At 40.2% G+C, this 27,772-nt stretch overlaps 1 protein-coding gene and 1 long non-coding RNA gene across 11 annotated transcripts in view; one reads left to right on the plus strand and one right to left on the minus strand.

Annotated features, from left to right (window-relative positions):
* Positions 1 to 2,194: 2,194 nt before the first annotated feature.
* LOC123971919 (5'-AMP-activated protein kinase subunit gamma-2-like) lies at positions 2,195 to 27,144 on the minus strand. Of its 9 annotated transcripts, none has more exons than XR_006825328.1 (16): positions 26,817 to 27,144; positions 25,221 to 25,286; positions 21,522 to 21,783; positions 13,040 to 13,260; positions 10,485 to 10,536; positions 9,408 to 9,514; positions 8,651 to 8,732; positions 7,623 to 7,681; positions 7,480 to 7,525; positions 7,314 to 7,368; positions 7,077 to 7,203; positions 6,677 to 6,842; positions 6,548 to 6,585; positions 6,300 to 6,446; positions 6,016 to 6,198; positions 2,195 to 3,541 (listed from the first exon to the last, which is right to left on the minus strand). XR_006825328.1 is itself a non-coding variant. In XM_046050997.1 (16 exons), exons 1-16 carry the CDS (start codon positions 26,898 to 26,900, stop codon positions 3,510 to 3,512), a joined length of 1,638 nt encoding a protein of 545 aa, XP_045906953.1. In that variant the 5' UTR covers positions 26,901 to 27,139; the 3' UTR covers positions 2,195 to 3,509. The 9 variants fall into 9 exon arrangements, 8 of the variants coding, with proteins under 8 accessions (XP_045906953.1, XP_045906955.1, XP_045906956.1 ...); XM_046050997.1 differs by having other exon boundaries at positions 6,105 to 6,198; positions 26,817 to 27,139; XM_046050999.1 differs by lacking the exons at positions 21,522 to 21,783; positions 25,221 to 25,286; positions 26,817 to 27,144 and adding an exon at positions 17,825 to 18,191 and having other exon boundaries at positions 6,105 to 6,198.
* Positions 26,680 to 27,772, plus strand: part of LOC123971923 — a 66,634-nt gene continuing 65,541 nt past the window's right edge. For both annotated transcript variants that reach the window (XR_006825332.1, XR_006825331.1), the window contains exon 1: positions 26,680 to 26,932. This is a non-coding gene — a long non-coding RNA (uncharacterized LOC123971923). The remainder of the gene's footprint in view (positions 26,933 to 27,772) is intronic.

Below are 27,772 nucleotides of genomic sequence, written 5' to 3' on the forward strand. Positions count from 1 at the left end.
ACAGATACTCCAGCAAGGGGTTAAAATACCAGGAAAAACACACACACACACACACACACACACACACACACACACACACACCCCTCATCTACAGGAAGCGACAGCTGATTTCTCTGAGCAGATCTTCACATAGAGAGGATGAACCATCAGCTGCTGTGGTGTTCAGCTGAAATAAAAACCAGCCTTTTCTCAGCACTCTCTGGCACATGGCTGCCTATCCCTGCACTAAAATATCCTCGGGGCAGCATGCCATGAAGAAAAGCGGCTCCAGGCCTGAAAGCTTACAGCTTTGGTGAAGACTGTTCAGCCGTGTGTGGTTAGTGATAGTCTTAGAAATGTCTGATGAAAGAAATGTGCACGTCAAGCATCTTAACTCTCCCCCAATATGGTAATCAGCAAGAAAAGAAGAGATGGAAAGCATGTGGTGTAACTACCAACTACAAATCATGTCTGTGATCAAGTGATCAGTAGCAAACCCATACAGGCTAGTTGTTAAAAGCTGTAAAAAGTAAGAGAAAACTCTTTAATGTCTAATAGAAAGTGATCGCCCTGAAGGTTAGCAAACATACCACAACGTTGTTTTCTAATTTGTTATGTGGAGTTACTTTTATATTTTTGGGCTGATTGTATGAAATTAAATGCAAAGTTAGAAAACTATTGCAACACTGTTATTTACAGTATTCCATCATAAAAATAGTTAGGCTATTTGTTAAAGAGGCTGGGCCTTTGAGATTTTTACAAACAGAGAGCCAAAGATTAATGTAAGAATTCGGAGTATTCTTTAGTTGGAACACACATTTTTTTGGTCAAACGAGTGTGTGCGTACATCAGCAGCAGGAAACGTGTCCGTATAAATATCTACAATTCTGTGTAGGGCTGCAACGACTATATTCACTTTTCCCCCCGCAGTCAAATCAATGTTTCAGTACCCAAGGTGACGCCTTAAAATGTCTTGTTTATGTCGGATCTATAGTCTAAAACCTATTCAGTCTACAATTATGTAAGTCACAGAAAAGCAGAAAGGCCTTACAATAGAAAAAGGCACAACCAATGAATCGCTGGCATTTTTGCCAGAAAAATGAACGGTTGCAGATACATGCAGTCAGCGTGTACTTCTGTTACCAGGGGATACCTGAAGATTGTGGAGATATATTTATAGATATCTCCACATATGTGAGAAAAATAAACAGCCCAGTAGGATTACAAATGTATGAGGCAGGTCTATTTAAGAATATTTATTTGGAACAATAACCAGTCAATTCTTTAAATACCACACCTTGCAATGAAGGGTTTAATAATTAGTTAACAATCAAGCAGAAAAATAGATGATAAAGGGTTAATAAGTGGTAGTGTGAATGCCAGGTTGACCAAACCTACTCAAAGAACAGGGATCAAGTCGTGTATGAACTAGGGCTGTCCACGACTAAGGATTTATTTATACAGTCGAATCAGAATCGTCAAGTCTTGCATATAGTCGACTGATAGTCAATTATCCTAAAGTCCCGTGAGATGCGGACAACTCGGCACAACACCAGAGAAGCTGGAGCTCGGTCTCCCCAGCATGTTCCTCTGCTACCACTGCACACATACACGCTACGCCTACACATGCGCACTGACGACCCAGGGTTAGGCTTACAATTTTGGATTTATTTACGCACTTTAAAAACATTTATTGAAAGTTTTATTCTTTTTACATGTTTAATTACAGCATTAGGCGTTGAAATATATATTGGAATAGGCTTCACTTATTGGGAGAAAACTGGTAGTTCAATGTAAAAATCGGACGTTGAGCACCCCCGTATCGCCAAAATGGCACGATCCTTGTTTCACTGCGAAGCTTCGACTGTGAGATTGACAGTCGAATCAGGCTCCGCCCATAGAAGCATCTAATCTTCGACTATTGGGGGTCAGACCTAGTATGAACTCACATCGTGGACGAAGCACAGCCACTGTGTTTTCTCTGCAGAGAAAAACAAACTCCATGAAAGCCAATGTGTGGATCTAAGGGGTATGATGAAGGGGTATTTGAGACCATCTCATAGGACTGTGGGGGTATATCAGACAAAAAAGATTGGGAACTACTCTCCTATTGGAAAACATCCCTGGACTGATAAAAAAAAAATAAATAAAAAACACACAAAAAAAAAACCCCACACAGTATACACAGTGTAATAAAAACTCAGAACATAACTAGTACATTCAGTGTCCATTTATTTTTCCGCAGCCAGAAAAATAGAAAAAGTAAAACAAAGAACATTCATACTGCCTAAGTGTAGTTTCTCATGCTTGCACATTTACAGTACATGTTGATCTGTTACAAAGTCTCTTTGAACTGGACATATTGCCACAAGATATTTACAAAAATAACATTAAAACTGCAGTCTCTTTAAACATGTTGACACATTCATAAAAATAAAGCTTTGTGAGATACGTTTCCCGAAAACGATCCTATTTACACAGTCAAAGATGGAGATGAGTCCTGTCGAGCTACAGCTGAGATAACAGTTGATTTGCAAGTTTTTGAGTATCAGATTGTCTGAAGTGTCAAAACTGAAAATAAATGCAAAGAAATAAAGTTTCTAAACATCTAAAAGACGGTCTTGTAATACCATTACAAAAATGCATCCTTAAGCCGCAATGACTAAATCACTATGATGTAAAATTAGTGCGAAGTACTCACTCATAGCTCTTGGCTGATCCTTATTAATGTATATTTGTATTTGCCTCTGACCACTGCGTGTTTCTGTGGAAAGCATTTTCTTTTCAGAATTGGATCTATTCAAATGAAATTCTTGACACTTCTGACACAGAAAATGCAACAAAATAAAAAAAAGGAAATGAAATGATTTGATTTAGAAGGTAGAATTTGCTACTTATAATACATTCATTAACATTTTTTTAATCCAAATAATTCCACTTATTTGACAATAAATGTCAAAAGACAAATACTTAACTGGTGTGGGCAAGGCAAACTAAAGGCACAAATAAAGATTGTGCATCAATCTCTCTGTATTGGCACTGGCAAATGTCAAAAAATGGCCACATTGCAGGTGAAAGTTTTGCTACCAAACATAAGTTGCATCTGTGAATGTTCACCTTTCTATACCAAAACACCGAGGTGATGACCTTCGTAATATACTACAAAATGTGAAAAAAATAAAATCAGATTACAGCAGCAACTACACACTCCAAAACACAGAAGCCCTAACTCATTAGAACCAGTCTTTCCCATCTTTCCCCGGCTGGTGACCATAATGCATCTGATCAGTGTTCAAGCAAACAAAAACTAAAATAATTCAGATAAATCAAACCTCAGTGCAGGAACTCCACTTCATTTAGCTGTCTAGCTCTTTGGTTTCTAAGCCTCTTTAGTGCATCAGTTGAAGGCGCTGCTGGAACCTTTAGGCTGGCTCTACTCAACCTCACGCTCCCTACACTAACATTATTACCTCAAGCCAACCCCAAACTTATTTCCTCCCATGACTCCACCAGCTGATGCTTCCTCCCTCTCACTCAGTCAGGTTTTCCTCCTTACAGGCATCTGCGGAGGAGGAGAAGAAGTAGTAATAGTTAGGACACAACAGGGACACGATGCATAAACAAACATCCTGTAGCACAGACTGGATTCCTGTTATTTAAATCTTGTTTAAATGTTTCTATCCATTTTCATCATTGATGATTACATATAAAAATGCAACCTCACCAATGGCTTGATTTTTGGAAAAACTTGCCACTCTGCTGTTATATCTCACTGGAAATAAAACCCACCATTTAGGCTTTCAAAACCATGATGACTCTCATGATAAATGTTCTACTAAATATTTTTCACAAATCAGTGTTTCTAGCATGATTTAATGACCTAAACTCCTCACTAATGAGGATATAACCAACAGAAATAAAGTAAATAAAGTAGGAATAAGCTTAATTCTGGCTGCTTTTTGTCTGTACATGTAGACATGTCTGTCTAAACTGAGCTTCCCGTTTTCAAAAACAAATTTTCTTTTTGAAGTTTTGAATGCCCCATTGGACTTTGTTTTGACCCCGGGAGGAGCTGCAGTTAGTTTAACAAAACTGGAGGATGTGTTATGTGCAAATATAAATGATATAAAACATTGCAATAAAGCCTGGGATGAAAAACTGAGTGTATCCATTAAAGTGGAGAGTGAACGCTTGCTTGGCATGTTTCCCCTTACAACACCTTGCTGATCTGACGGACAGCCTGAACATGCAACAACCTCCAACTGAAATCGCTCAAATTATGCAGGCATCTGTTATTTGCCTTCATGCGTATCAATACAAAACATATTCACATCAAAGTAAAGCTTGCTACTGGCAAAAATGCAGCTACATCTATTAAAAGCCAAACATAAATGAGCAGAATTTATAGTATGCAAAGCTTCATGGTTATGCCTTTGTTTACATTCAAACCTCACATTTGTGATACAAAACTACCGTCTTAACCTTGTTGAAGTTTTCCATTTTGTTTGTTCGTCCAATTATAACTGTTAAATATAATAACAATGGACTCATCTTGTGAGTCCCACCAGACTGACAGCATTAAGGGGCAAAGTCCGAAAGCCTGATAAGACCTAGTCATATTGTTTGCTGTAGCGCGCGCGCACGCACGCACGCACGCACGCACACACACACACACTTCAAAATACATGAAAGAATAGTTTAATATATGAATCAGCACAGACCTAAAGCTAGGCTTGATTCATTTTGACACTGGGTTTGTTCCAAGTTCAGTTTGTCCTCAGTTCATGTTGTTGAGCTTTGGTTTGCTAAGCGTCGCTGCTGCCTGTAACATGTCCATATCCATCACATTACATCCATTAAACATTAAGCTTTTCTCTCAATTCAGAGCAATTAGCGCAAACACAAATATGGAAGTGTGTAAATGCACCACCTGTTGACCTCCGTACGTGGTTGTTGTGGATCTTAAAAATGTTTATCCCTTTTGTGAAGGCAACAGAGGGGTTTGTCTAGAATGATTTCACTAAATCCGTCTATGCATATGCAATAGGGCTGAACGATTTTGGGGGAAAAAAAAAATCTAATTGCGTTTTCCCCACCAGATGTTGCGATTAGTTCAATATTCACAACCAGTGTATTTTTGAGGGAAGCCACGTCAAGAAGCACAGAGCAGATGAACTGGGCAGGAAGACAGACTCAAAACAGCAGAGAGAATCTGGTTGATTTCCAAAATAAAATACTCTGTGCAGACTCCTGATTGTATATCAACAATAAACACTTAAAACAGACGATTTAGAGAAACAATTTAACTACATAGCCTACTTAGCCATGGTTTAACAAATAAAAAAAGTCAGCAAAATCAGATGAGCAAAACCTATTCTGAAATGCTCCATATGGATATGTAGCCTGCAGAAAGCGGAACAAAGCCGGCTCAGAGAGAGCTGTTATCCGTAGTTGAATCACATAAAATGAAAAATTAACTCAACAACGCAGGGCAGCTAAACGCTCCGCTGCTGAATCACTTCAGCGTGAGCCGACGCCGGACAAAACCGCGGCACAGCCAATACTTGTGTCGGTTCGGTTGACACCATTATCCCACATTTTCCTCCAGTTTCGTTTGTTGTTGTAAATTGTACATGCCCTGTGCCACTGTGATTGGTGAGTAGGATCATAACAGGAAGCAAGTCTGTCACACAACGGTATCTGCATGACTGTTTAAAACGGGTCAGCGCTGTATAATTAACCTACATTTTAATCATCGTCTTCACGATTAGCTAATCGCGTTCTTTCAAATCACAATTTCAATTTGAAAACGATTAATCGTTCAGCCCTAATATGTAACTATGAACTTATTAAATAAAGAGAAAACTTCTTGACGTCTCTGGCCCTGACAGAGAATAACAGCCTCTTCATCCTGACAACAATCCTCATAACACACAGCGGCATCCAGCAGGACAAACAGGACGTCGGGCACCATGCCTCCTTACAGCCAGCAACAGGCAACAACCAGCTGAGAGTAAAGTAGACTTGTTTTCCTACCCAGGACAGGGTTAGAGGGCAGGGTGGGGAGAGAGCTCAGGGTCCAGGACAGAAGGGGAGTTGGTGCTAGCAATGCTGAGCATCTATACCTGCAGGGCTGAGCACCAGGGCCTGGAGGATGTCTGACAGAGAGACGATGCCTTCGATGCTGGAGCGCTCGTCCACCACCACCAAACGATGCACCTAGCAGAAAAACACAAAAACAGATGAACTTCATATCAGTCCTGATTCCCCGCCCCCCCCGGTCACTAAATGTATGCACACATCATTGTCACAAATCTCACTTCAGCTTTGACTATTCTGTCCACAATTGTCTCCATTGTTTCCATTTTGTGGCACTTCATGACTCCTTCGAAGTACTGACAGCGATGTTTCAGAGCCTGTGTCACTGTGATGTCCAGGTTGTTGTACGTCTTCTCAGCAGCCAAGTTCTACACACAATCATGAAAGTGCATTTTTTAGCATCTATTTGTTATTTTGTCTCTTCAAAAAAAAACAAAAATAAACAGAAAATGTAGAAATTTCAACTTACAATCACATCAAACTTTGAGTAAATGTCCACAACTTTGCCTGTAAAGAGTGCACAAAGAACTCAAGTAAGAAAGTAAGTTAGTTTGTTTAGTATTATTTACTTTGTCAACAATGATGTTTGTCATCTTACCAGACTCATCCACCACAGGCAGGGCAGACACTCGTCTCTCCACAAAGATGTTGAGTGCTTTGATGATGGGTGTGTCCGCATGGATGAAAGCAATGTCATGGTACGTGCCAATGCCCAGCTCCCCGAGAGTCTGCTTCATGAAAGCTGGCTTTGGCATTTCACACATCTAGAGAACACAAACGCACAGACAGGGAGGCAAGGACCTGTTCAGTGTGATCACTCTCCACCCAATTCATTAAAGTCACATCCCATTGTATTAAATTTCCACGTTTACCACAAGGGGGCAGCAGGCAAGTGAAAGTTGGACAAGTAGTCATAATCATCCATCATATAGATTAAAATGCTGTGCAAGCTTGACATTCATGCACAGACAGGCCGACAGTGACCGTGCTGGACTCACAAAAAGCTGGAGGAACTTGAGGATCCTCTTGTGTGTGAGAATATAAAGTGCGTTCCCCGTGACGGGGTCGATGACAGGCAGGCGGTGAATTTTGTTTTTGATGAGGGTGTACACTGCATCAAACAGGCTGCAACACAATAAATGACCAGTTACAAGAAGCACAATAAACATCTGCTCCCACGCACACCAGCATGTGCAAAAACAGAAAGATTCTTTATTTTGAGACAGACAACGTACCTTGCATCAGGTGATATGTTGACCAGAGGTTTGAATGTTGCTTGAAGGTAAACCTCTGAAGAAAATGAATGAAATATTAAATGTATTTTATATTCTGCTTATAAAATGGCACTGAAGTCTAACATGCAAGCCACAAAAACACGACATCATCATCATGATTGCTAACCTCTCCATGTCTCAAGCTTATGTTCCTCTAATTCATAAATTTGCACCTGAAATACAAGAAATTGATGTTAGTTTAAAAAAACAAAACAGAATTCCTCAATGAAAGCTTATCTCATGCAAACTTTATCTGTCAAGTGGACCTACCATCGGTGACTTATAGTATCTGTGTAGTATGATGATGAAATCTGTGATTGTCAGCATTCCTACAATGAAAATAGACGTTAAAGCACTACTTCAACACACAACATAGAGCGCCATGCCTGCAGGCATTGTGGAGTTGGTTAGAGGAGACAGTGCTTACATGGGCGTGGTCCAAACACCCCCACCCCCCGCTTCATCATCAGGCTGACTTGGCATTCATTATTCATCACAGCTGACTTGCAATAAACTACGCAGGAGAAAAAAAAAAAAAAAAAAAAAAAAACCCAGCACAAAAATAAAATTCACTTCTATCTTAGTAACAGAAGTCTGCAGCGATTTTTTAAAATTTTTTTATTATCTCCAGCCTCTCTGAGCACTGGTCAATACAGAGGAGTCATTGCTGCGCTTAATGGTTTGTGACAGCTCCTGCGACTTCTCCTCAATATAGCATCATGCCCCACTAACCATGACCAGAGGCATTAATACACAGCGTTTCTTCCGTTCATTTAGCAATGGCGCACCAGCACAGCAGAGACAATTTCGATCTCTGTTAAGAGAAAATCTGAAATAAAATTAACATGCCAATTTTGCCTTTTTTCCCCTGTGGACTAAAAATATGCAGACTGCATATTCTCATTAAAGAGTCAAATCTACAGAGCAAATAAGAAGACTAAAAGGTAACTAAACATATTTTGTCTTGAAAATCTCACATGTATGGATTGACATGTGCCTTTTCCTAGAGATGGTGTTTGATTGAAAGCTTGGCAATTAAATCTGCAATGTGTGGAAGCCCTTTTTTCTATTATTTGGTCCAAATACTTGGCAAGCATTGATGATTTAATAATTGTAAAACAAGCCTTACTTTGACTGAAAAGTAACAAACCTAGAAAACTGCAAACTAACAGTCAACACAAAACTACCAATAAAGCCTCTAGTTCTTATTATACGAACTATAAACAATTATTTTAGTATGTGAAACACCAAAAAAAGCATTAAAACGGCAAAAGTCTGCTACGTTTAGGAGTTCTTACCCACAAAACTTTGCTTCTCTGTGTCCCATAGTGGAGCAGCTCGCACACCGTTGGCTACCAAGGCAAAGAAAGCTTTCTTAACCTGTCAAGCAACAGTTGTCATAAAATATCTAATTAGATTATACATTGAGATAAAACACAAAACTTCACAACAATGTGATTATCATATATGGAGCTGAAATACATTATTAGCTGATCAGTGGAAAATTAAATCCACAACAATTCTGATAATTGATTTGGATGTTGAATCAAAACAAATATTCACATGTCCACGCTTCTAAAATGTGAAGGTTTGCTGCTTTTTAATGTTTTATGACTTTAAATTGACCATCTTTAGGTTTTGAACACACACACAAAAAAAGAGACTTCTAAAAAAAAAGATTTCTAATCAAAAATAATCTTTGGCTGCTCCCCTCATCTGATGACTTTTTGTAGCAGAGACACGTGATGTATCTTGTGAAGTACAATCTAAACCCTCGGCTTTGAGTTGGTTTTAGCTGTCATCATTTGAGCTTCTGTGGATTTCGCGGTTGAAGATCTACACATCAAAGAGGGCAAACTCTTAGGATTACTGTTTAACAGCTTTTTGACAATTCTATCAACCAAGCCATCGAAACCGCCCTGAAGCGAATACTCACGCTTATTTTATTGTACATTAACTTTGACTGAATACCTCTTTCGGTTCTCAAAACAAGAAACCACATTATCATATAAAGCTCTGTCTGCAGGCAAAACAAACGTTAGGCACAGTACTAACTTGGAGTGCCGTGTCGAACACAACCAGCTTGGAACTTGTGGGGACGATGTCGTAGCACTTGTGGGATTTCATAAAGCGCATGTAAATATCACTCTCAGGTTCAGCAGCTGTAAAAAGAAAAAAGCAGGAAAGTACTTTTAGAGGAAGGAGAAATCTCACAGGGAATATATAATGAGAGACTGGAAACAACACACACTGGGAGACTAAACAACCATTATGTTTCTGGACCACTTACAGACACTTTACTGCGCCATCTTACTGATAATTAAGCTCTGCTTTAAGCACCAACAAGCACAGAAACAGTGGAAAAACACAGACAGCAAAAGTACTGTAGGAACTTATGTCCACCATGATTCAGTTAGATGATTACAGTAGGGTTCCCCCACACACAAAGTGGATTAATCTATTAGGCTTTTTTACTGACAAAATAAATTAGTATTTAATTATTTATCATTAAAGTAAAAAATAAAACCGTCTTGTTCCAGCTCCTGAAATGTAAATTTTTTATTTTATTTACCTCGTTTTATATCATTGTAAATCGAAAAAAAAAAAATATTGCTTATCAGACAAATTACATAAATTGTCATTACTTTTTTCTGAGATTTCAAAGATTGAATGATTTTTCCACTTTTGTAGCAGCCTTACTCACATGTTGCAATACAATGAGTTCAAAAGCTTTAATTATCATGATCGGAAATTGATAGGAGGCCCTTTAATACCTCCTTTAAATGCCAGTCGGTAGTAGCTAACGTTATCATTCATGATTTATCAAGATCACTGCATAAAATTCTCATTAAAAATATTCGACTGAGATATTTAGATAAACGGGTCTGTTATGACAAGGAACCGGTCAATTCAGATGCATGTAGAGGGGATCCCTCGCATTTCTGACGCACTGCGAACACAGTCTTTAAAAACACGTTTAAATCGCATATTTTTAGCGTGGTCTGACTAACGTTATCCGTCTGGCTAGAACTGCAATACCTGAAAAATTCCTGGTGCTACGGAGTCACCTTTATGTTACATTACTAGTTGCGTTGAAGGCTGAAGGTAGTAAAAGAGCAGAGGGACACTCACCATCATCATCTAGTTCAAGTTTCTCCAGCATGCCTTCGAATAAACCGTAGACCTGTGAGGGAGAAAAAAGGCAGAAGTTTGCAGGGAAGCGCACAGCAAATCCTCACAAATCCTCACGCAGCAGCGCACAACAAAACTTTGCTGTAAATTTGTGAGTGAGTAGCTGGGTGAAGCGACTTTTCCCCAGCGGCCCCAGCAGACTGTGGTCACACCAAGTGCAGTGCGCAAAACACCAAGAACCACCAAGAAAAACACGTAGTGCGCCACCTGCGTTTTACCAGTTACATAAAGCTGCTCCATGTCCGCTAAATAGCCCAAACACAGGTAACGTGACAAAACCCCTTGTGCTGTTACAGCTGCTACTTTCCTGGCAGACTCATGTTGGACTACACACACCCCCTTAAAAACTCGCAGTGGAACAGTCCTGATCCATTTGCTGCAGTAATGGGGAACCAATGCCGACACGCTGCTCAAACAGCCACCACACGGTCGTGTGAGAATTAATCCCGCCACAATAAACCATCGGAATTCATTGTTATAGTTTTAATCTGCCAAACAACACTCACCGCAGGAGCAGGCTCGCACATGAGGCGTGGAGAGAAAAAGCAGGAAGCTCCACGCGCTGTGGACACACCCCTCCATGCAGAGCAACCTGGTTACTTCACCATATTAGGAAGTCCCTTACGTTGCTTAGCAGCAAGAAGCTGGGGATGCCTTATCACGTCCATAAGAGTTAATAGCTTCTGACAAAACAGCAACATGGTAGAGCTCTACAGCAACAACAATTGTTTTAGCCTTGGTAATTGAAGCAGCATGAGAAAACACCACATTGTGCCATTTGCATCTCATAGACATACATAGGCACCTTCTCAACATGAAATATGCTGCATCATGCTGAGATGACAAGAGATTTGCATACAAAATTGCCTGCTTGTTGATACATGATCTCCCCTGGCCCTTAATTTGCGAGTATATCCAAAAAAGCCACTGCATCAGTATAACAAAGCCTGCATACCTGCTCTGGGATGCTACACCGTCCCCAGTGTCGTCCTGCAATGGTGACACAGCGTTTCTCTCGCCAACAACTACTCCTGCACTTTCATAAATCTTGCCCTGCAGCATCACACCGGGGCGCACAGCCTGCTTAGGTATTACAGCAAACTCCAGGGAGGCAGCCATACACAAATCCATTAAATGAATTGCTTCTGAAATTGGATTTGGCAAAAAGTAAACTACAGCATCAGAAGATTATTTTGTGAGCCTCCATTATGCATGGTGGAGAGGAAAGAAGGAGTGGTCACAGAGAGGCTGACAGGCACTGACTCATTGCTCTTCAACCACAACCATGAGTCCTTGGGCATTAATATCAACAGTATACAATGTTGGTGATGAAATATTGATTTACCCTCTCTGGCTAGAATCCACAATCACTCACAGCAGACAGGTGGAGACAGACCTTCAGATAATTATTCATGAAAAGGGCACAGAAGCAATTCCTCACTAGCTGTGGGAAATCTGCCTTCACCTCCTGACTCGGACTGGTGAATCCTGCATAAAACCCACAAAACTGTTCTGACAAAACCCTGAACTGCTTCTTAGTTGTTTTTGCAGCAGCAGTCAATTGCACACCTGCTTACTCCGTCATCTAATGCTGTTCAAGATGTTGCTTTAATACAGAGGCAATATTTACACCCTCTGTTTGCCACCGATACTCAGAGCAAATAGCGCACACGCAGCCTGTTCAGAAAGTATCAGAGCTTGAATGAAAGACATCTGCATCATCCGTGCTTTTTGTTCACCACTGTCCCAGAAAACCCTTATGACACTGTTATAAGTAGCACATGACTCATGGACAGAAGGCATGTAAGGCGACTGTTATGTAGCCACAAAGGAAAAATTGTTATTAGTTTTAAAGTCTTGTGATCCGTGCAGAATTTATCAGTTTTTTTTTTCCCAGGAAATATGAATCGGCATCACTGATATTGAACGAGTGCAGAGAGACAGCATTTCATTTAGTCATATATTCAGAATCAGAAACAGCTTTAATGCCAAGTGGTTTTTAACACAAATGAGGAATTTGCTTTGGTGACTATGTGCGTAATTCAGTCTTATTTTTGACCAAAAGCAATAAATGTTTGACCTATTTCAAGAATTCACATGCATGCGTTATTCCTCAAGCCCTGGACAGTTCAGTCATTACTAGTGGACTCAAATCACTCTCTCCTAAAGCTTGAACCTTGGATAGGTGACCTTTAAACTAGTTTTGTACCGGTGATGTCAAATCTCTCCATAAACAACAAAGGGAGCAGTGACTTTGTGGAGCCATTAAATGCTACCGTCTCCACACAATTTATATGATTATGTTTTAACAATGCTACCTGGTGAAAGAAAGAAGTCACGCCTAAATCTATTTGAGTCACATTCACTTGTTGGTCAGCGTTCACAAGCAGTGACTGAAGTGTTCTGAGGCAAACAAATAAAGTGACTTTTTAAAATGATGGCATTCAACTTTAATTGGTTTCTTAAAGTGAGAGCATTTTTGCAGTGTGACTCACTTGTTGTGAGGTAGATGGCACGGGGCTCAAGGAAGTGATCGGTGGTTTAGCAGAGGGAAGGGTGAGGCGCTGTCCTGTGTCTGGAGGTGTGAAGAGCGAGCGGGATCGGGAGCTCATCTCCAGGCGTTCAGGGCTGGGCCTGCTTGACTGGGCCTCCTGGGAGAACACAGGCTGGCTAGATGACTGGGTTGGGGTGGCGGGTGGTGTGGAGAGTCCTGAGGCTGCAGAGAGATAAAAATAAAGGACCACAATTATAGATACCACAACTTATCTCTTGTTTCTCTCAATGTCAATCCATACGCCGTTCCCAGGGACACTGAAACACAGCGCGGATTGACATTGTTGATAGGCTTAGTTGGCAAGACTGAGGCCCTACAATCGTGACTGCCTCAGATACCATCAATGCTGTCACATGCTATTACAGAGAAGGAATGCATTTCTGATCCATCAGGTTGCTGCGGGTCCTGGCTACAGAGAAACAACACGGATACCAGGGATAAAGCCTCAGCCCAGTTGCTGACAGACGGGGGTGCAGCATTACAATCAATCACCATTACTAAAAGAGCTTGTATACATTATATCAACTTAAATAACAATTAGCAACTTACAGACATAAATAGTTTTTGCTATCCACTGCTTCTATAACTCATGTTTTAAAAATTACTGTTAAATCTATAAAATGTTATACGATTCACAACATTTTAAAAAAGGTTGTTTACATTTTTACAAGGCCCTACATGCCCATGGTCAACCCACACAGGTGTTTTCACTTATTTTGCCTGATTAGACTTTGCCTGAAGACTGTGTGGGAACGTAATTATAGTTTGCCCAATTTCAACCTGAGCAGAAGTCTAATTAGCCAGAAGTGAAAACACCTGCGCAGGTTTCCAAAAACCTTTAATTTTTGTTAATCCATTCAATAGTGTGCCCTCCAAGCTTGCACTTGTTTTGTCTCTTGCTTTTTTGTTTGTTTTCAGCCTTCAGCCAAATAATCAATGACAAAAAGACAACCGTTTCATTTAAATTCTAAAAATTTTTAAATCAATGGGTTCAACATTTTTAAATTACTGGAGTACAGCTATGATGTTGCATATTTACTTTTACTTTATTATCCCTTTTTAAATAGTTTATAAGTGATCAATTAATCAAGTAATTGATTATATTTAACCACTTCCTCAATAACACTGAACAGTGAACTGACAGCTGTTGACATCTACATTATTCGGTGTTCCCTTGATGGCACTCCAAAGTTCAACTCACCGAAATGAATGATGTAAAAAAAAGGGATCCATAATGGATCAATATTGGAAAAAGAAACACAATGAATCATGCAGATTGTGTTTTCCCTGTTCCTGGCGCCCCTCCACAGTAACTAGGCCGATTACAACATAAGCAGCCGCATTAAACCCAACAGTCTGTCTGTGACGCAGCTCCTCCTGCGGCAGTGTCAGGTTGAAGGTGTCAGTCACATGACAACCCTCACACGATCAGGCGTCACGATCTTACGCGGGGTGACACGCGACACTCACGCTGCCCTGGCTCCACCCCAATATTTCTGAGGCCAGACAAAGAGTGGCATGGGTGATGTGGACCAAATGGGTCACACGTCTTCCACCACAAGACTTTGTGGTGTCTTTTATCTTTCATTGCATATCCAGCACTAGTGTGATAGTAAAGCCGCGAGTATGTAATTGTCACATGTGGACTCAACTGCCAGCGTGAAAATATAAGCAGCAGTTTCAGTAAATCAGCCCACTTGACTCAGTCATATGAAATGAGCTGAGATCATTTATAAGTCATTCAAGCATATGACAAAGTACAAAGTATTTAGCATCTTTCTTAGGACTTTCTGCTATCTAAATATAATCTTCAAGTAATAATAATCACAAAAAATAAAAACATTCAAGTTAGGAGATATTTTTCATAAATGAAGCCCTGTGTGTTGCGTGAACATTTTTCCTTGGTCAGTGCACTCCACACTATCTCTTGACATTTAGTTGGCATGCACCAGCCCTTTTTGGCGTACCCTGTTTCCGCTGTGTAGCCTTCTTATTTTAGTCACGCTGTTGTGGCACATTCCACAGGAGGAGATAACAGCGGGGCTGGGAGCCCTCTCTTCAGCCTGGTTTATAGGGGGTAAGCTAGACACCACACAGGAAACAGGAAATTGATGCCTTTCTGCAAGTAGTACAGTCAATTTAACTTTACATATATTTAAAAAAAACATGCAGTATATAATATTTTAGAGCGAAGTTACCTAAGAACATACTACAGAGCGGTTTACGCAGGGAGACACAAGCAGCATTGATTTGTAAAGTAAATCTCTGCTTAACCTGATAATCAGTTAATTGCCATTTGACCACTTTATTACCGTTTTATTTACAGATGAAACTATCAGTCAAATTAATCAATTAGTCGACTCATAAAATTCATCTGCAACTATTTTACAATTAATTCATTTTTAAAGTAATTTTCTAAGTAAAAATGACAATATTTCCTGGTTCCAGGGTCTCAATTGTGAGGATTTACTACTTTTTTGTCTTACGTGATACTAAACTGTACAAAAACTGTCCCAACTGCTAAACAAGCAATATAAAAAAAAAGAGGTCACCTTAGGATTTGGGACATTTTAATGGGCATTTTTCACTATTTTCTGATTATTGTAGGTCAAAAGATTAATCAATCAATCAAGAAATAATAATTTACATTTTACAAAGCTGAAACATTTATCCTAGTTTAATAATCAATTAGACAATCGACAGAAAAAGAAGATTAATAACTATTTTCATCATCAATTTATCATTTCAGTCATCTTTCAGACGTCTTTCACAGGTCGGCAATGCCAAACATTCTCTGTTACCAGCTTCTCAATTTGTAAAAAATTTTTTTCCCCAGTGTGTATCAAACTAAACTGAATATTTTTTCAGTTTTTAACTGTTAGTTGAACAAAACAAGCTATTTGAAGATATCACCTTGGACTTTAGGAAGTTGTGTGAGATGTGCTCAGTGGTTCACAGGTGTTCGCAGAAGGTTGCAGATTAGCAGGGGCTAATCACACTTGGTTGTTCTATTGAAATTTTTCTGCAAGCTGTGTTAACATAACACCCACAAAAAAGCGAATCCTCTCAGTCTGGGTGGCCCCTGAGGAGTAGACAGCGTGTTTTCAGTTAAGTGGGGCTACTGTGCCTCTGGCAGCAACATAAGCAGTAGTAAGGCTTCTCCAGGCCCAGAGGACGTGCCTTCGTTTGTATTGGCACACTAGTTAGAACTGGTGTGTGGACTGTGAAGCAAAAGGTGATATGACAGTGAGTAACCCCCAGTTAGCAACAAAGGTTTCAAACTAATTAATTTATTTGGGTAAACTGTTAAGGGACATGACTGTTCAGCGCTGCAGTAACAGCATGTTCTCTAACTCACATAGGTAACTGCATCATGGCAAAACATTTAAATGAGCAGTCACAATTCAAACACACAGCAAATGGACGTCCTCTATTTGGCAACTGCTGAAATTTCTCATGCAGATGTCAGCATCTTAGACGGTGCAGTGAACATTGAAAGCGGCGTAGTTTACTTTCCACAGTGTAGAGGTTCTGGATCATAAGACTTTAGAGTATAGGCAGAGATGTCACCATGTCGTATACTGTCTTTTACGATGAACTCAACATCTTCTACATCCACATATGGAGGTACATAATTGTGACAGGACTCCTCATCTACTCCACCGAGGTCAGACTGCCTCTAAATCAGGAGCCGTAGCATCTGTGATAAAGTGCCACACAGTGGGTCCCAGTGCTTCACTCATCAAGCATTATGAGCCAACACTTAACAGTAACTGCAGTAAGTCTGCATGGTGGTCAGTGCTTTTTTGTCACTGTTCAAGGACCTGCTTCTGGAGGAATATTATGTACAGAGATACTGTCCCCACACATAAGGGAAAAAAGCCCCCAAAATTCAACTTGTTTTGACTGTCCCTCCTTCAGCTGAAATGCTTCCTGTCAATTTAAATAGGCCTACAGATTTCAAAATGGAGCAGCTATTCTGAAGGGACTCCCTTAGGATGTGGGACAGAAGTAATGACATTGAACTGACTGACACTCAAATAGAGTGGCTATAAATCACTTTACCATAAGGAAAAGTCTCACTTATGGTATTCCATTTAATTCAGACATAGCATTAACAAGACTACTGTCACATACCGTCCGTCGTAGATAACACCGCCTTGACATATGAATTACTGGAGACATATTAGTCTAGCACAATGCATAAAGCATCATGTAGAATGTGCAGATGCATCTCTATGAACTTAGATCAAGTTTCAGCTAGCCTCTTGCTGCAGGTCAACCCCACACAGATAGCTGTACCACTTTGGTCTGTGTCCTGACAATCTGTATAGATGTACTGCATGCTTTTGTGAAAGCAGAGACTAGTCATGTAACCAGCACCTAAACTATACAAACTATATCTAAGACCACAACAAAAAATATTCAGCAACCATATGCACAGTAAATAATGAATACAGTATATAGGCAAGGAACAGATTTATACCAAATAAAAAAACAGATGCTCCCCTGAGTCTTGATGTTTAGAATACATTTATCTGAAACCTTTATATAAAAAAAATATTTCCTTAAAAAGGTGCACTAGCAGTGACTTCACTATGTATGCTGTTTGACTGTAAACATAAAAAAATCTGAATCCAAGATTACTGTACTGTAACTGGAGGACGCTGCAGGAACATTTTAAGATAAAGTAGTAACAGAGCAGGTGACGAGCACAGCGCATTACCAGACAGACATGATGCCTCGGACTGATGCCTCCCTCCTAGCCCATCTTGCTCCTTCCTTTTCTTGCTCCTCCTCAGGCTGCCAAACCTCTTCATGGATTGCAGTGGGTTGTTGGTTCAAAACTAAATTTGACCATGACCATCTGCATCACGGTAGGGGCACAGAGATGTCTCAAAAAGGTCCCAAGTGAGGGTTACTCCACTTGCTAGATGAAGAAAGTTGTACAGAACTGAAGTTGAAAAGCACATCCACTTAAGGGAGTCCAGAATGGTTAGTCTTTGAAGCAGTCTTTAGGAGGGGAGAGGGTCCTTTTTATTAATGGAGGAAAATGGTCACCTACAATCTATGGATGAAGAAAATATATAATAGTCTTCTGGCGTCTTCTGCAGGAGAAAACGTAATTTAAGCTATTCTATGATGTTGAGCACTTGACTTTCTCTTGAAGCCAGCAGTACAAGTTAAAAACAGAAAATAAAAACCACAGCAAGGCTAAGTTTGCATATCCAGGCAAAAAAAAAAAAAAATCCTCCAAGGCCACAGAGCACAGAGTCAGCAGGACGCAGTGTACAGTATCTTTGTCAACTCATACATTTGAAGGAAAAGACATGGAGAGTTTGAAAGCAGTAAACTCCACACAGCTTCAGTTATGAAGTGTCCCTCTTGCAAGTGATGCAAATAAAAACTTGGGCCGGACTCTTTCCCACCCTCTATGCGGTGTCAGTGCTGTAAATTGTCAGGTGCAGCTGTGGGTGGCGTCTCTTTAATATAGCACGCATGTCGGCAGCCTATAAAAGGAGGCCAGTCTATGAAGGCTATGCCAGCGATTGGCTCAGGCTGCGCACCTCCCTGCCCCCCCTTACACCCACTGCCCTCCCTCTTCCCACAGAGTAAAGTCAGCACAGGCACATCTGTCTCACTCTGTCTTCACACAATGTAACATTCAGGCTCGCACAATCTCAGTGTTTCCTGAAATGAAAACTCCTTCCTTTCTAATTTCTCTGAATTTGCAGCTCAAAATTAAAGGGATTACGCTGGGAATCCTGCAGCTCTGTCATTTGTACAGCCCGTTCTCTGTAACTTTTGGGGGGCCTGACCTTTAAGATTGCTGAGGCCAGCCCCTGTCAGATGAAAGCAGGGGGACATCTCATTTTGCTGTCAGCTGATCAGAAAGCCTCCATTCAATACCACTAGCCTCCCCTACCCTTAACAGATGGCCCACTTAATATTTGCTGCTCACATTAGCTACAGCATGTCCAGTACAGATCTCAATTAACATGTTATGCAAGTGCTCCACTCCACTCGGTGGGTCAATGTGAGTGAGGGGTTGACATAGCAATGGTAAAACCAGTCACCTCAAACATACTATGATACTTTTCATTATCCTTATAAAATAAATTTGCTTCAATTTGTATTGAAGGTTGCTAAGTATCAGATCCATGTGGATTTTAAATACTGTTTATCCAAACATCTACATGTTCATGGTGTATTTTGTTAAGTGCTTACCTGGCTTAGCATCCCCACTCAAAATAAAATCATTCTGCCCTTGTAAGGCCTGTGTTTTGAGAATTTGGAAAGTCAAAACTGCCCGGTTCCTTTATTTACTGACAACATACAGCACACAGTAGCAACAGAGAGAGTGAGTGAGAGAGAGTTGGAAAAAATGAAGAAGAAAAAAAACACTGCATGGTTGTGTGAAGAGCTCCTGAGAGTCTGGTCACTTCCAGATAAGGGTATGAAAGCTCTACAGTTGCCTTCAACAGTGAAAGACTGACAATGTCCAGGCGATGGGAAAACACATATTTAGACCAGATGGGAATGAGAAGACATTCTGATCATATATGTAGCAAATATGGATATAAATGCGCCTGAGAAAACATAGTCACCTAATGTTTATTAGTCACATTTATGTTTACTAAAATGGTATATAAAAATACAGATAATAATGTACAGGTTATAAAATTGACAGCTTATTCAACACTAGTTGAAGAACTACATCAAGACAAGATTATGCCTTTAGCACACCCTTGTGGCAAAAGTAGCGTGTCTACAAAAACATCCCACTAATAAAAATCGAAAAGCTCAGCCTGCCCACTCAGTTGCTGCATGATATTAATTTGTTACTACTATCATTGGCCCCCGATCATTTAAAGCCCCATCATTAGTCAGAAAACAAACTGAGAGGATGGAATGTCTCAAACCACATCAAACTCTGGAAATCCTGAGCAGCTGGCACGAGAGGGCTGTAGCTGTTGGTGTGTGTTTTGGTGTGTTTTAGCTTGGTTACCATCAATAACAATCTCCAAAGCAAACTGAGCATGCTCTCTCTTGAGGTCTGGCCCTGACAGAACTATTCCAACAGCCACTGCCAAACTGACCCTCTGTGAGGAAACAGAAGAATGGGTATGTGTACGAGCCAAAAACGTATGACTCATCTTTGTGCCGTTTGATGCTGCTTCCAGCAGGGCTGTTTCCGTGTAAAACAGGCTGGTTTTTGTTATGTAATAATCAGCCGCCCAAATACATGGAGACATGAGAGCTGAAAATCTGCCCGTGTCAGTTTTTCATAAAACTGCCTAGTCCATCTCAATTCCACTTCTTAGTGCATACCAGTATTAATGAGTTTTAACATTGAAGAATGGCTGGACTTCCACCGGTTGGATGGCAAACCTGTAACAAACAAACAACAAACCCCAGTCCACCCATTTATTTGAATGTGGGGGTAGTGTGTTAACGGTGCAGTAGTGTGAACTGCAGGGGGTGCCGAAACTTTTGCAACTTGATGTCACGCTGCGGTGCCCAATCACATAAGCTGTGATCAGACTAAGATCAAACAAAGCCAACCATTTAATTTTCCTAGTTGTTGGCATTAAGAAGAGAATGAACATACATCTATCAGCACTTAAGTGATTGGCCATCTGTCTGACAATACAGGTGACCCTGTTGGTCTGCAGGGCATCCCAAAACAAAGCAGTGGATAGGCTTCTACTTCCTTAATGCTGCATGAGATGTTTTTACAGTATCTCATAAAAGTGAGTACACCCCTCACATTTTTGTAAATATTTGATTATATCTTTCCATGTGACAACACTGAAGAAATGACACTTTGCTACAATGTAAAGTAGTGAGTATACAGCTTATATAACAGTGTAAATTTGTTGTCCCACATCACACATTAATGTCAAAACCGTTGGTAACGAAAGTGAGTACACCCCTAACTGAAAATGTCCAAATTGGGCCCAATTAGCCATTTTCCCTCCCCGGAGTCATGTGACTCGTTATTGTTACAAGGTCTCAGGTGTGAATGGGGAGCAAGTGTGTTAAATTTTGCTCTCACACTCCTTCATACTGGTCACTGGAAGTTCAACTGTATGTCAGGTCTGTCACAAGCAAGATATCTATTAACTCACAAACTTTATATAACACTTATGTATGCATTATAGAACTCAATTAGAAGCAGGTTCCTGTATGTGGTTTTACTTCATACAGCAGGAAACCCAACTTATCTTTTGAGATAACACTGTTTCATCTATTGTGTCTTACTTCCTTTATAATCGTCTTCCCTCTAGTTCTGGTCTTGCACAGTATATAAGAACTGATTTGCATTGCCAATACAAACCAGTTACAACAGCCATTTCAGTTTCCACCAACATTAAGCTGAGTGTTCGTCATGAATGGGCAATGACAGGTTTCAGACTCACCTCTCCTGGTTCTGGAGAAAATTTTGATGCTTGCAGGTGTGGAGCTGGATGAGGAGCGGAAGATACCACTGAAGCTTAGGCGATGGGGGGACTTGGGAGAGGGGTTCTGATGGGGGGGGTAGGGGAAGATAGTTTTGGGTGAACCTGAGCTGGTCTTCGATTGCACTGGAGCTGAATGAGGACATGGGGGGAGAAGGGCGCTGGCTGGGCTCCTGGCAGACACTCCCTTGGTGGGGCTGGCTGATCGGATGTGGCGCTCTCCCTGAGAGACAATAAGGAGGCAGTTTTACTTTCGTGCATTTTTGGAAGTGGTGGTTTATGTTCAGTGTGCATCCACAGTGAGAGAGAGAGAGAAAACTTAACTTAAGATCTAAAGCAAAGGGCCGTACTGAATGATGTATTATGAAATGACTGACTGCACTTTGGGTTACTACTACTTTTTTTTTTTACCTATGAACCACTGTTTAGTTTAGTTAGCCACACTGTTAAAACTTAATGGTATCTCATAAAGAGCAGTACGAGAATGTGAGAATCATGTGCCACATGCATAAATCTGTAACTGTTTACAATAACGTACACACAATTGTGAGTAGTTACTAAGGAACGAGCGAGGAACAAATCAGGAACGACCTGATTTTTAATAGTTAATAAGTTGCGTTCCCCAATATCTCAGAATCAAGGACTGTATTGATGATAATGGAGAGTTACGAGATTACAGAATTACATAATGACCACCCTTTTCATGAGTAGTTCCAGATTAACGCTGAATCAACCACTGAGCTGCACAAAACTAGTAACTCATTAATTACTCTTAACTTAGGCTACAGGCCACACTAATAAGTTTTCTTTATAAAACGCAGACTTTTTGCTACGTTTGCACCTCCCATCCAGACTAAAACAGCGAATCCGAATACCTACAACGAAGAAGTTTAAAAAACGCTGCTGACCCCATTTTCGTTTTAAAACTTCGAGGTAGCGTATTATTAGTGAGGACAGGTGAAAACAGAGGACTTTAAAAACAATGACGCAGACACTCACATTCCTGATTGGGTCTTTTAAGTCATGCAAAGCAAAAACAAAATGCTACTGACAGTGTTTATGTTTTGGTATTTCTATTAAAATATTTTGTGCTGTGCAAATAACACACATGTGCTTGTCGCCGTATTTACTTTGCGACGACTCCCACACTGTTTCAGTGCCACAGTTTGTAATCCCGTGTTATTTTCAGTAAAAGTTCCACCTCGTCGTCAGTCCATTCCAAAAAATCTTTGGTGTGGATCTTCATCTGTAATAGTACTTTCTTGTTTCGCTAAATGTGATGTTTTTGTAGACACGCTACTTTTGCCACAAGGGTGTGCTAAAGATAATCGCCTTCATGTTTACACCATCACGAACATTCCCAGTGAACGTGAATGATCACTAGATGTGCGTCGTTTTGATATAGACGGAGATCAACCATGATACGCAGCTAAAACGCTGGTGTGGAAAGAGATCGTATTCGTTATAAAACTCAACTCTTCCATACTCTACTGTTTACAAAAACGTAGTAGTGTGGATGTAGCCTTAATCATTAGTTACTCTTTTTGTGCACCCAAGTAAAGTAATACATCATACTGAGTTTGTTAAGTAATCCCTCTTATCTCATGATTACCAGACTGTTACTTATCTAGAAAAAAATAATTACCATTACTTAACATTTCTGTGCCAAGTACCGCTTTTATTAAAAGCCTAGTCTCAATTAAAAGCCTGGTCTGGTTTCTACAGAAGTTCTTTAGATGTATAAACCCTCTTGAAGCCCACTGGGTCACCTGCTTGAGCTATTCTAAGCTGCTTAGATTGTGAATACCAATATAAGTGTTTAAATCTTTCTATATAGACATGCTACACATCATTAGATAAGTTAGATTCTCCAAAATTCAATTGTTTTGTTCATTTTACAGAAGCAATAAGCACCAAAGTATTATTCATTCAGATTTACCGGCATGGTAAAGGAATTAAAAGCCTGTCCCATTTTGATGCCTCTCCCAAATATAGGCGGGCTGAGTTCAGTGATTTAATAAAATGAAAGCCCGGGTTATTAACTGAAGTTTTACGTTAATAGACAGAATTTTGTGTACCGTATTGTGAAATGATACCGATATAGGAATATTCTGTCATGATCTAGTTTTTAAACGAGGAAATGCGATAAAAGTCACTGAAAAACCAACATTGATTACTGGACATTCTCAACCAGAGAGCACTCTGATGCAACATTTTTCACTTGTTTTCTGGACAATTTGCATTCTGGAGAATATCTATTCAAACTAATCCCAAGCAGAAATACCTCATTTTGTCAGCTGTACAAGACTCAATTAGAGCTAAACAGAAAAAAAAAGCAATTCATGCTGCAATCACAATCTTTATTTACTGTCTCAAGCGGCTTTATAAATCGTACTTCTCTCTAAGACATAATGTTGTGCTGCACAGTTTGTTTACCGGGCCATCGTGTTCAGTGGCCTCACCCTCAATAAATCACAAACAATCAACACTTCTGTTAGTTAACAATAGTCACAATATTTTTCATTATGACTTTCTGTGTTTATAGGTATGTCTCTGCAAGGTCAGTATCATGCAATAAGACTGAGAAATCCTTCTCTATTTGCTGTGCAGACACCAAAAAAACAAACAAAAAAAAAAAAAAACACGAGACGGCAGCCAATCTAGCTGGAGATACAGAGAACCTCCTCCCCACCACTGCCTGCTTGGGATGTGCCAACAACAAATCTTTTAACCATTTGTGGGCTCTGATATAGTGAAGCACTATCATATGCAATGATATCCGGCTGAGGTTGTATTAGTGTTTTGGTAACATTTTTGGTGGATAAAAGCCCGCCATGTATAATAACCAGTCTCAACCAAACAGATAAGCTGCATGACGATATGATGTGCAAAAAGAACCACTGCTGCTCTATAGGAAAGAAAATGCACTGGTAATAACACCAGAGGCTAAATCACTAAATTTTGTTACATATCAAATCAAGAAAGGGAAGGGTTATTTTGTCTGGTCTCCTTAAAAAGGCTTCACGGTGGTATTTGCTTAAGGCTGGCCGTATTCATACACACATTTCTGTTTAACCAATCCTGTGACAAATCTGAGAGAGCAAGTACACACACCCATCTTTTCTGTTTGCCAACATTTCTCACTCTGCCATTGTGCAAGCGCTTGTTAAGGCAAGTGAACAGCGATGAGGGTTTTTTTCTGGCTATAAAAATCAATTCTTTCGAAACACAAGAGAATTCAGGTTTTTATCAGCACTGCGCAATTATTACTGAGGTAAAACGGAAATGTGTTTTTTGGTGGATATGAAGTAATGATCGAGGATTAATCCTATTCAAATCCATTAGAGCAGACACTAGGAAGAGGCTGCTTTCTTTTTTAGAAAAAAAACTATTTCCTCTATGTGATCCTGCTATGCCTGGACACAGTGGGTGCGATGTTACTGTAAGCCAGCGAAGATTGGCAGAATAGGAAGAATGGCCTTGTGTAATATTTTGCTCTCCCAAATCCACGTCTAAATGTGTTCAAAGCCAAACAAACCACAGCCAAACAGACAAGATAAATCATGTGCTGGAAAAAAACAAGCTTGAGAAAACAAACAATTGGCAATTCAATGAAAAATAATGAGACAAAAATCATTTAAAAGAAAATAATTTCTGTACCGTCTGAGCACCACTTTTGGTGGAGCCACTCGTCTCCACTTGTGGGGAAGTAAACGCACCCAACTCCTGCGCAAAACAGAGATCTGAGTGTCAAGGATAAAGCCAACTTCCAGGAAATACAGCAGCAAAACAAAATAACATGTCATAACAGGTAAAATGAATGCATTCTTAGCCACTACATGCTACTGTAGACGGTCTCAACAATAAATGGACATGTTCACCGGCTCATTGCTTTGGGAGAAAGTGAAAATGTTCAACACCTCCTGGTTTAGGCTTTCAGCGTGCCACTGAAAAGAAGAAAAACATGTGCCACTGCGGAAACCTTTGCAAATAAATGCAACACATAACACTCTTCTTCACATACCATACACCCAGGGTTGGGTTTTACATTCCACTTGAGACAAATTGTGCAATGCTTGCTGCAGACATAATTAAGTGACCTTGCAAACCTGTTCCGATGTCTTTTCTGCCACTACTGTGTTTCCATCAGGTTGAGTTTGGGGAAGTTTATATGGTGGGGGAAAGCGCCAACATCCAGCACTTGTGTGTTGGCCAGAGTGTTGACAAAAACAGTGCTGTATTAACACGCTTATTTCCTATCAGGGAAGTGATTTTTACCATTTTTTTTTGTTACGCTGTTTTCCAACTCAAATACATTTGTTATGAGAGAACTATTGTAACAGATTGTGTCCTTTTCATTTACGATTAAAAAGGACGCAATGGGTGGATCTGATGGAAGAATCCAATAAATACATGCCTGTGAGCTACTGTCACAATAGCTGTTATCAGTGCTACAAGACAAAACAAATTATTGTCACTAAAGTGTGCTCAAAGTATCCCGGAGATGGTTTGACCTTGAAAAACAGTCTTTACAGCAAAGGACAACACAATCTCAGACATTAATTGTTGAGACTGGTGAATGGAGGCAACTGTGAATCATGGCTGGCTACTGAAATTAAGTTACATAAACAAAGCCTCATTGTTGTGACGATAATGGATCCTCACTTGCTGATTTGGAGCAGGTTGGTTCCTCTGCTTTGCTTAATATTGCTTGTTTTTCCCTCACAATTATTTAACACACAAGTTTTCTGTTTTATACCATCTAGTTTGTCATCTAAGTATGTTTGGGTTTTGGACTGTTGGTTGGACAAAATAAGATACCCAAGGTCCTAATCACTTTCGACTCAGTCAGATAGCCATACATAGTGACGTTGGTTGCCAAAGCAGGGGAGTTGGCTACAATGACATCACATTAAAGTGTTACTGTTATACATAGGCCTACTGATGAAAATCTTTAAGGAAAGGAAATATGTCAAAAATATAACAATAATTAGCCATTTGTTTAATCGTTAGATGCACTTAACATGGAAATATGCAAAATCAATGAGATATATTTTGCGGCAGTAATCAAACTGACGAACTGAAAAGTACAGAGACAGCTGTCAATCACGCACGCTTGTCTGCACGCGACGACGCAAACAAAAACGGCTAACTTGATAACGCTTAAAGTTCCGGTTCTCCTGATTTCAAGTTCAACAAGTTTTTTTTAAACAGTCACAGTAAGAAGCCAAATTAGTTGATACTTCACCGACTCACTGGCATGTTAATCCTCAGACTTCTCCTCTTCTTTGGTATTTTCTTTGAGCTCTCCTTGCTGGACTCCATCACCGTGCTTCCCATTTTTGTCTTCAAAGGAGCGAAAACAGAAAAAAGTGTGCTCGTTAACTGCTGTAATGTGACTGCTGACCATCAACAGCCGCCTCCACCTTCACTTCAGTTGCCCAGTCTGCTTACTACGACAACACTGAGGCGCTGTCTCATCCACCAGGAAGTAACGTTAGGCTCGGCAGTGAAAAGAGGCAGAGCACTCAGCACGCATCTTCAAATGAGTTTCAACACGGACTGTTTACAGGTGTTATGTCACGGTCTGTACCCCGGAGAAATCTATTTCCGTGTTTATGGTTTTCCTACGACTCACGCCAGAGAAGGGGAAAAAACAGCATCGCTCCCTCGGTTGTTTTTTTTTCGGGGGGAGGGGGGGGGGGCGTTCTGATAAAAACAGCGCTTTTAATATAAAAAATATGTTGGATCACACAGTCCTGTCTCTACAGTTTCGAAAAGGTGATTATAATCACAAGCTAATTTGTTGTTAGGAAGAGGGGCGTTAAATTGTTTACTTGTCGTTTCGCAAGCGCATTTTCTTGTACGGTGGCAAAACAAGAAAAAGGCAAAACGGAGGGCACCCAGCCAGGAAAACACGTTTATGAAGGGGAAGCTAATTTCGACACAACACCAGGCAGTGTCACGTGTATATAGATGCTTCGCCAACAGATGTCAGTACGACTCTGGTTAGATGGCCAAGAATGAAATATGATGTAGACCTGCTGTAAACAAATTGGCAGAATAACATAATACCACTACTACTACTAAGGATAATAGTTCACAGTTAAGAGGATCACACCAAATGCATGGTCACCTTTGGTAGCTATATTTATTCTACCTCTACTTGATACCTCTATTTTTTATGAAAATACGTTAAAATATACAGTTCT

This window comes from Micropterus dolomieu, linkage group LG06, assembly GCF_021292245.1.
Source record: "Micropterus dolomieu isolate WLL.071019.BEF.003 ecotype Adirondacks linkage group LG06, ASM2129224v1, whole genome shotgun sequence".
Lineage (NCBI taxonomy): Eukaryota > Metazoa > Chordata > Actinopteri > Centrarchiformes > Centrarchidae > Micropterus > Micropterus dolomieu.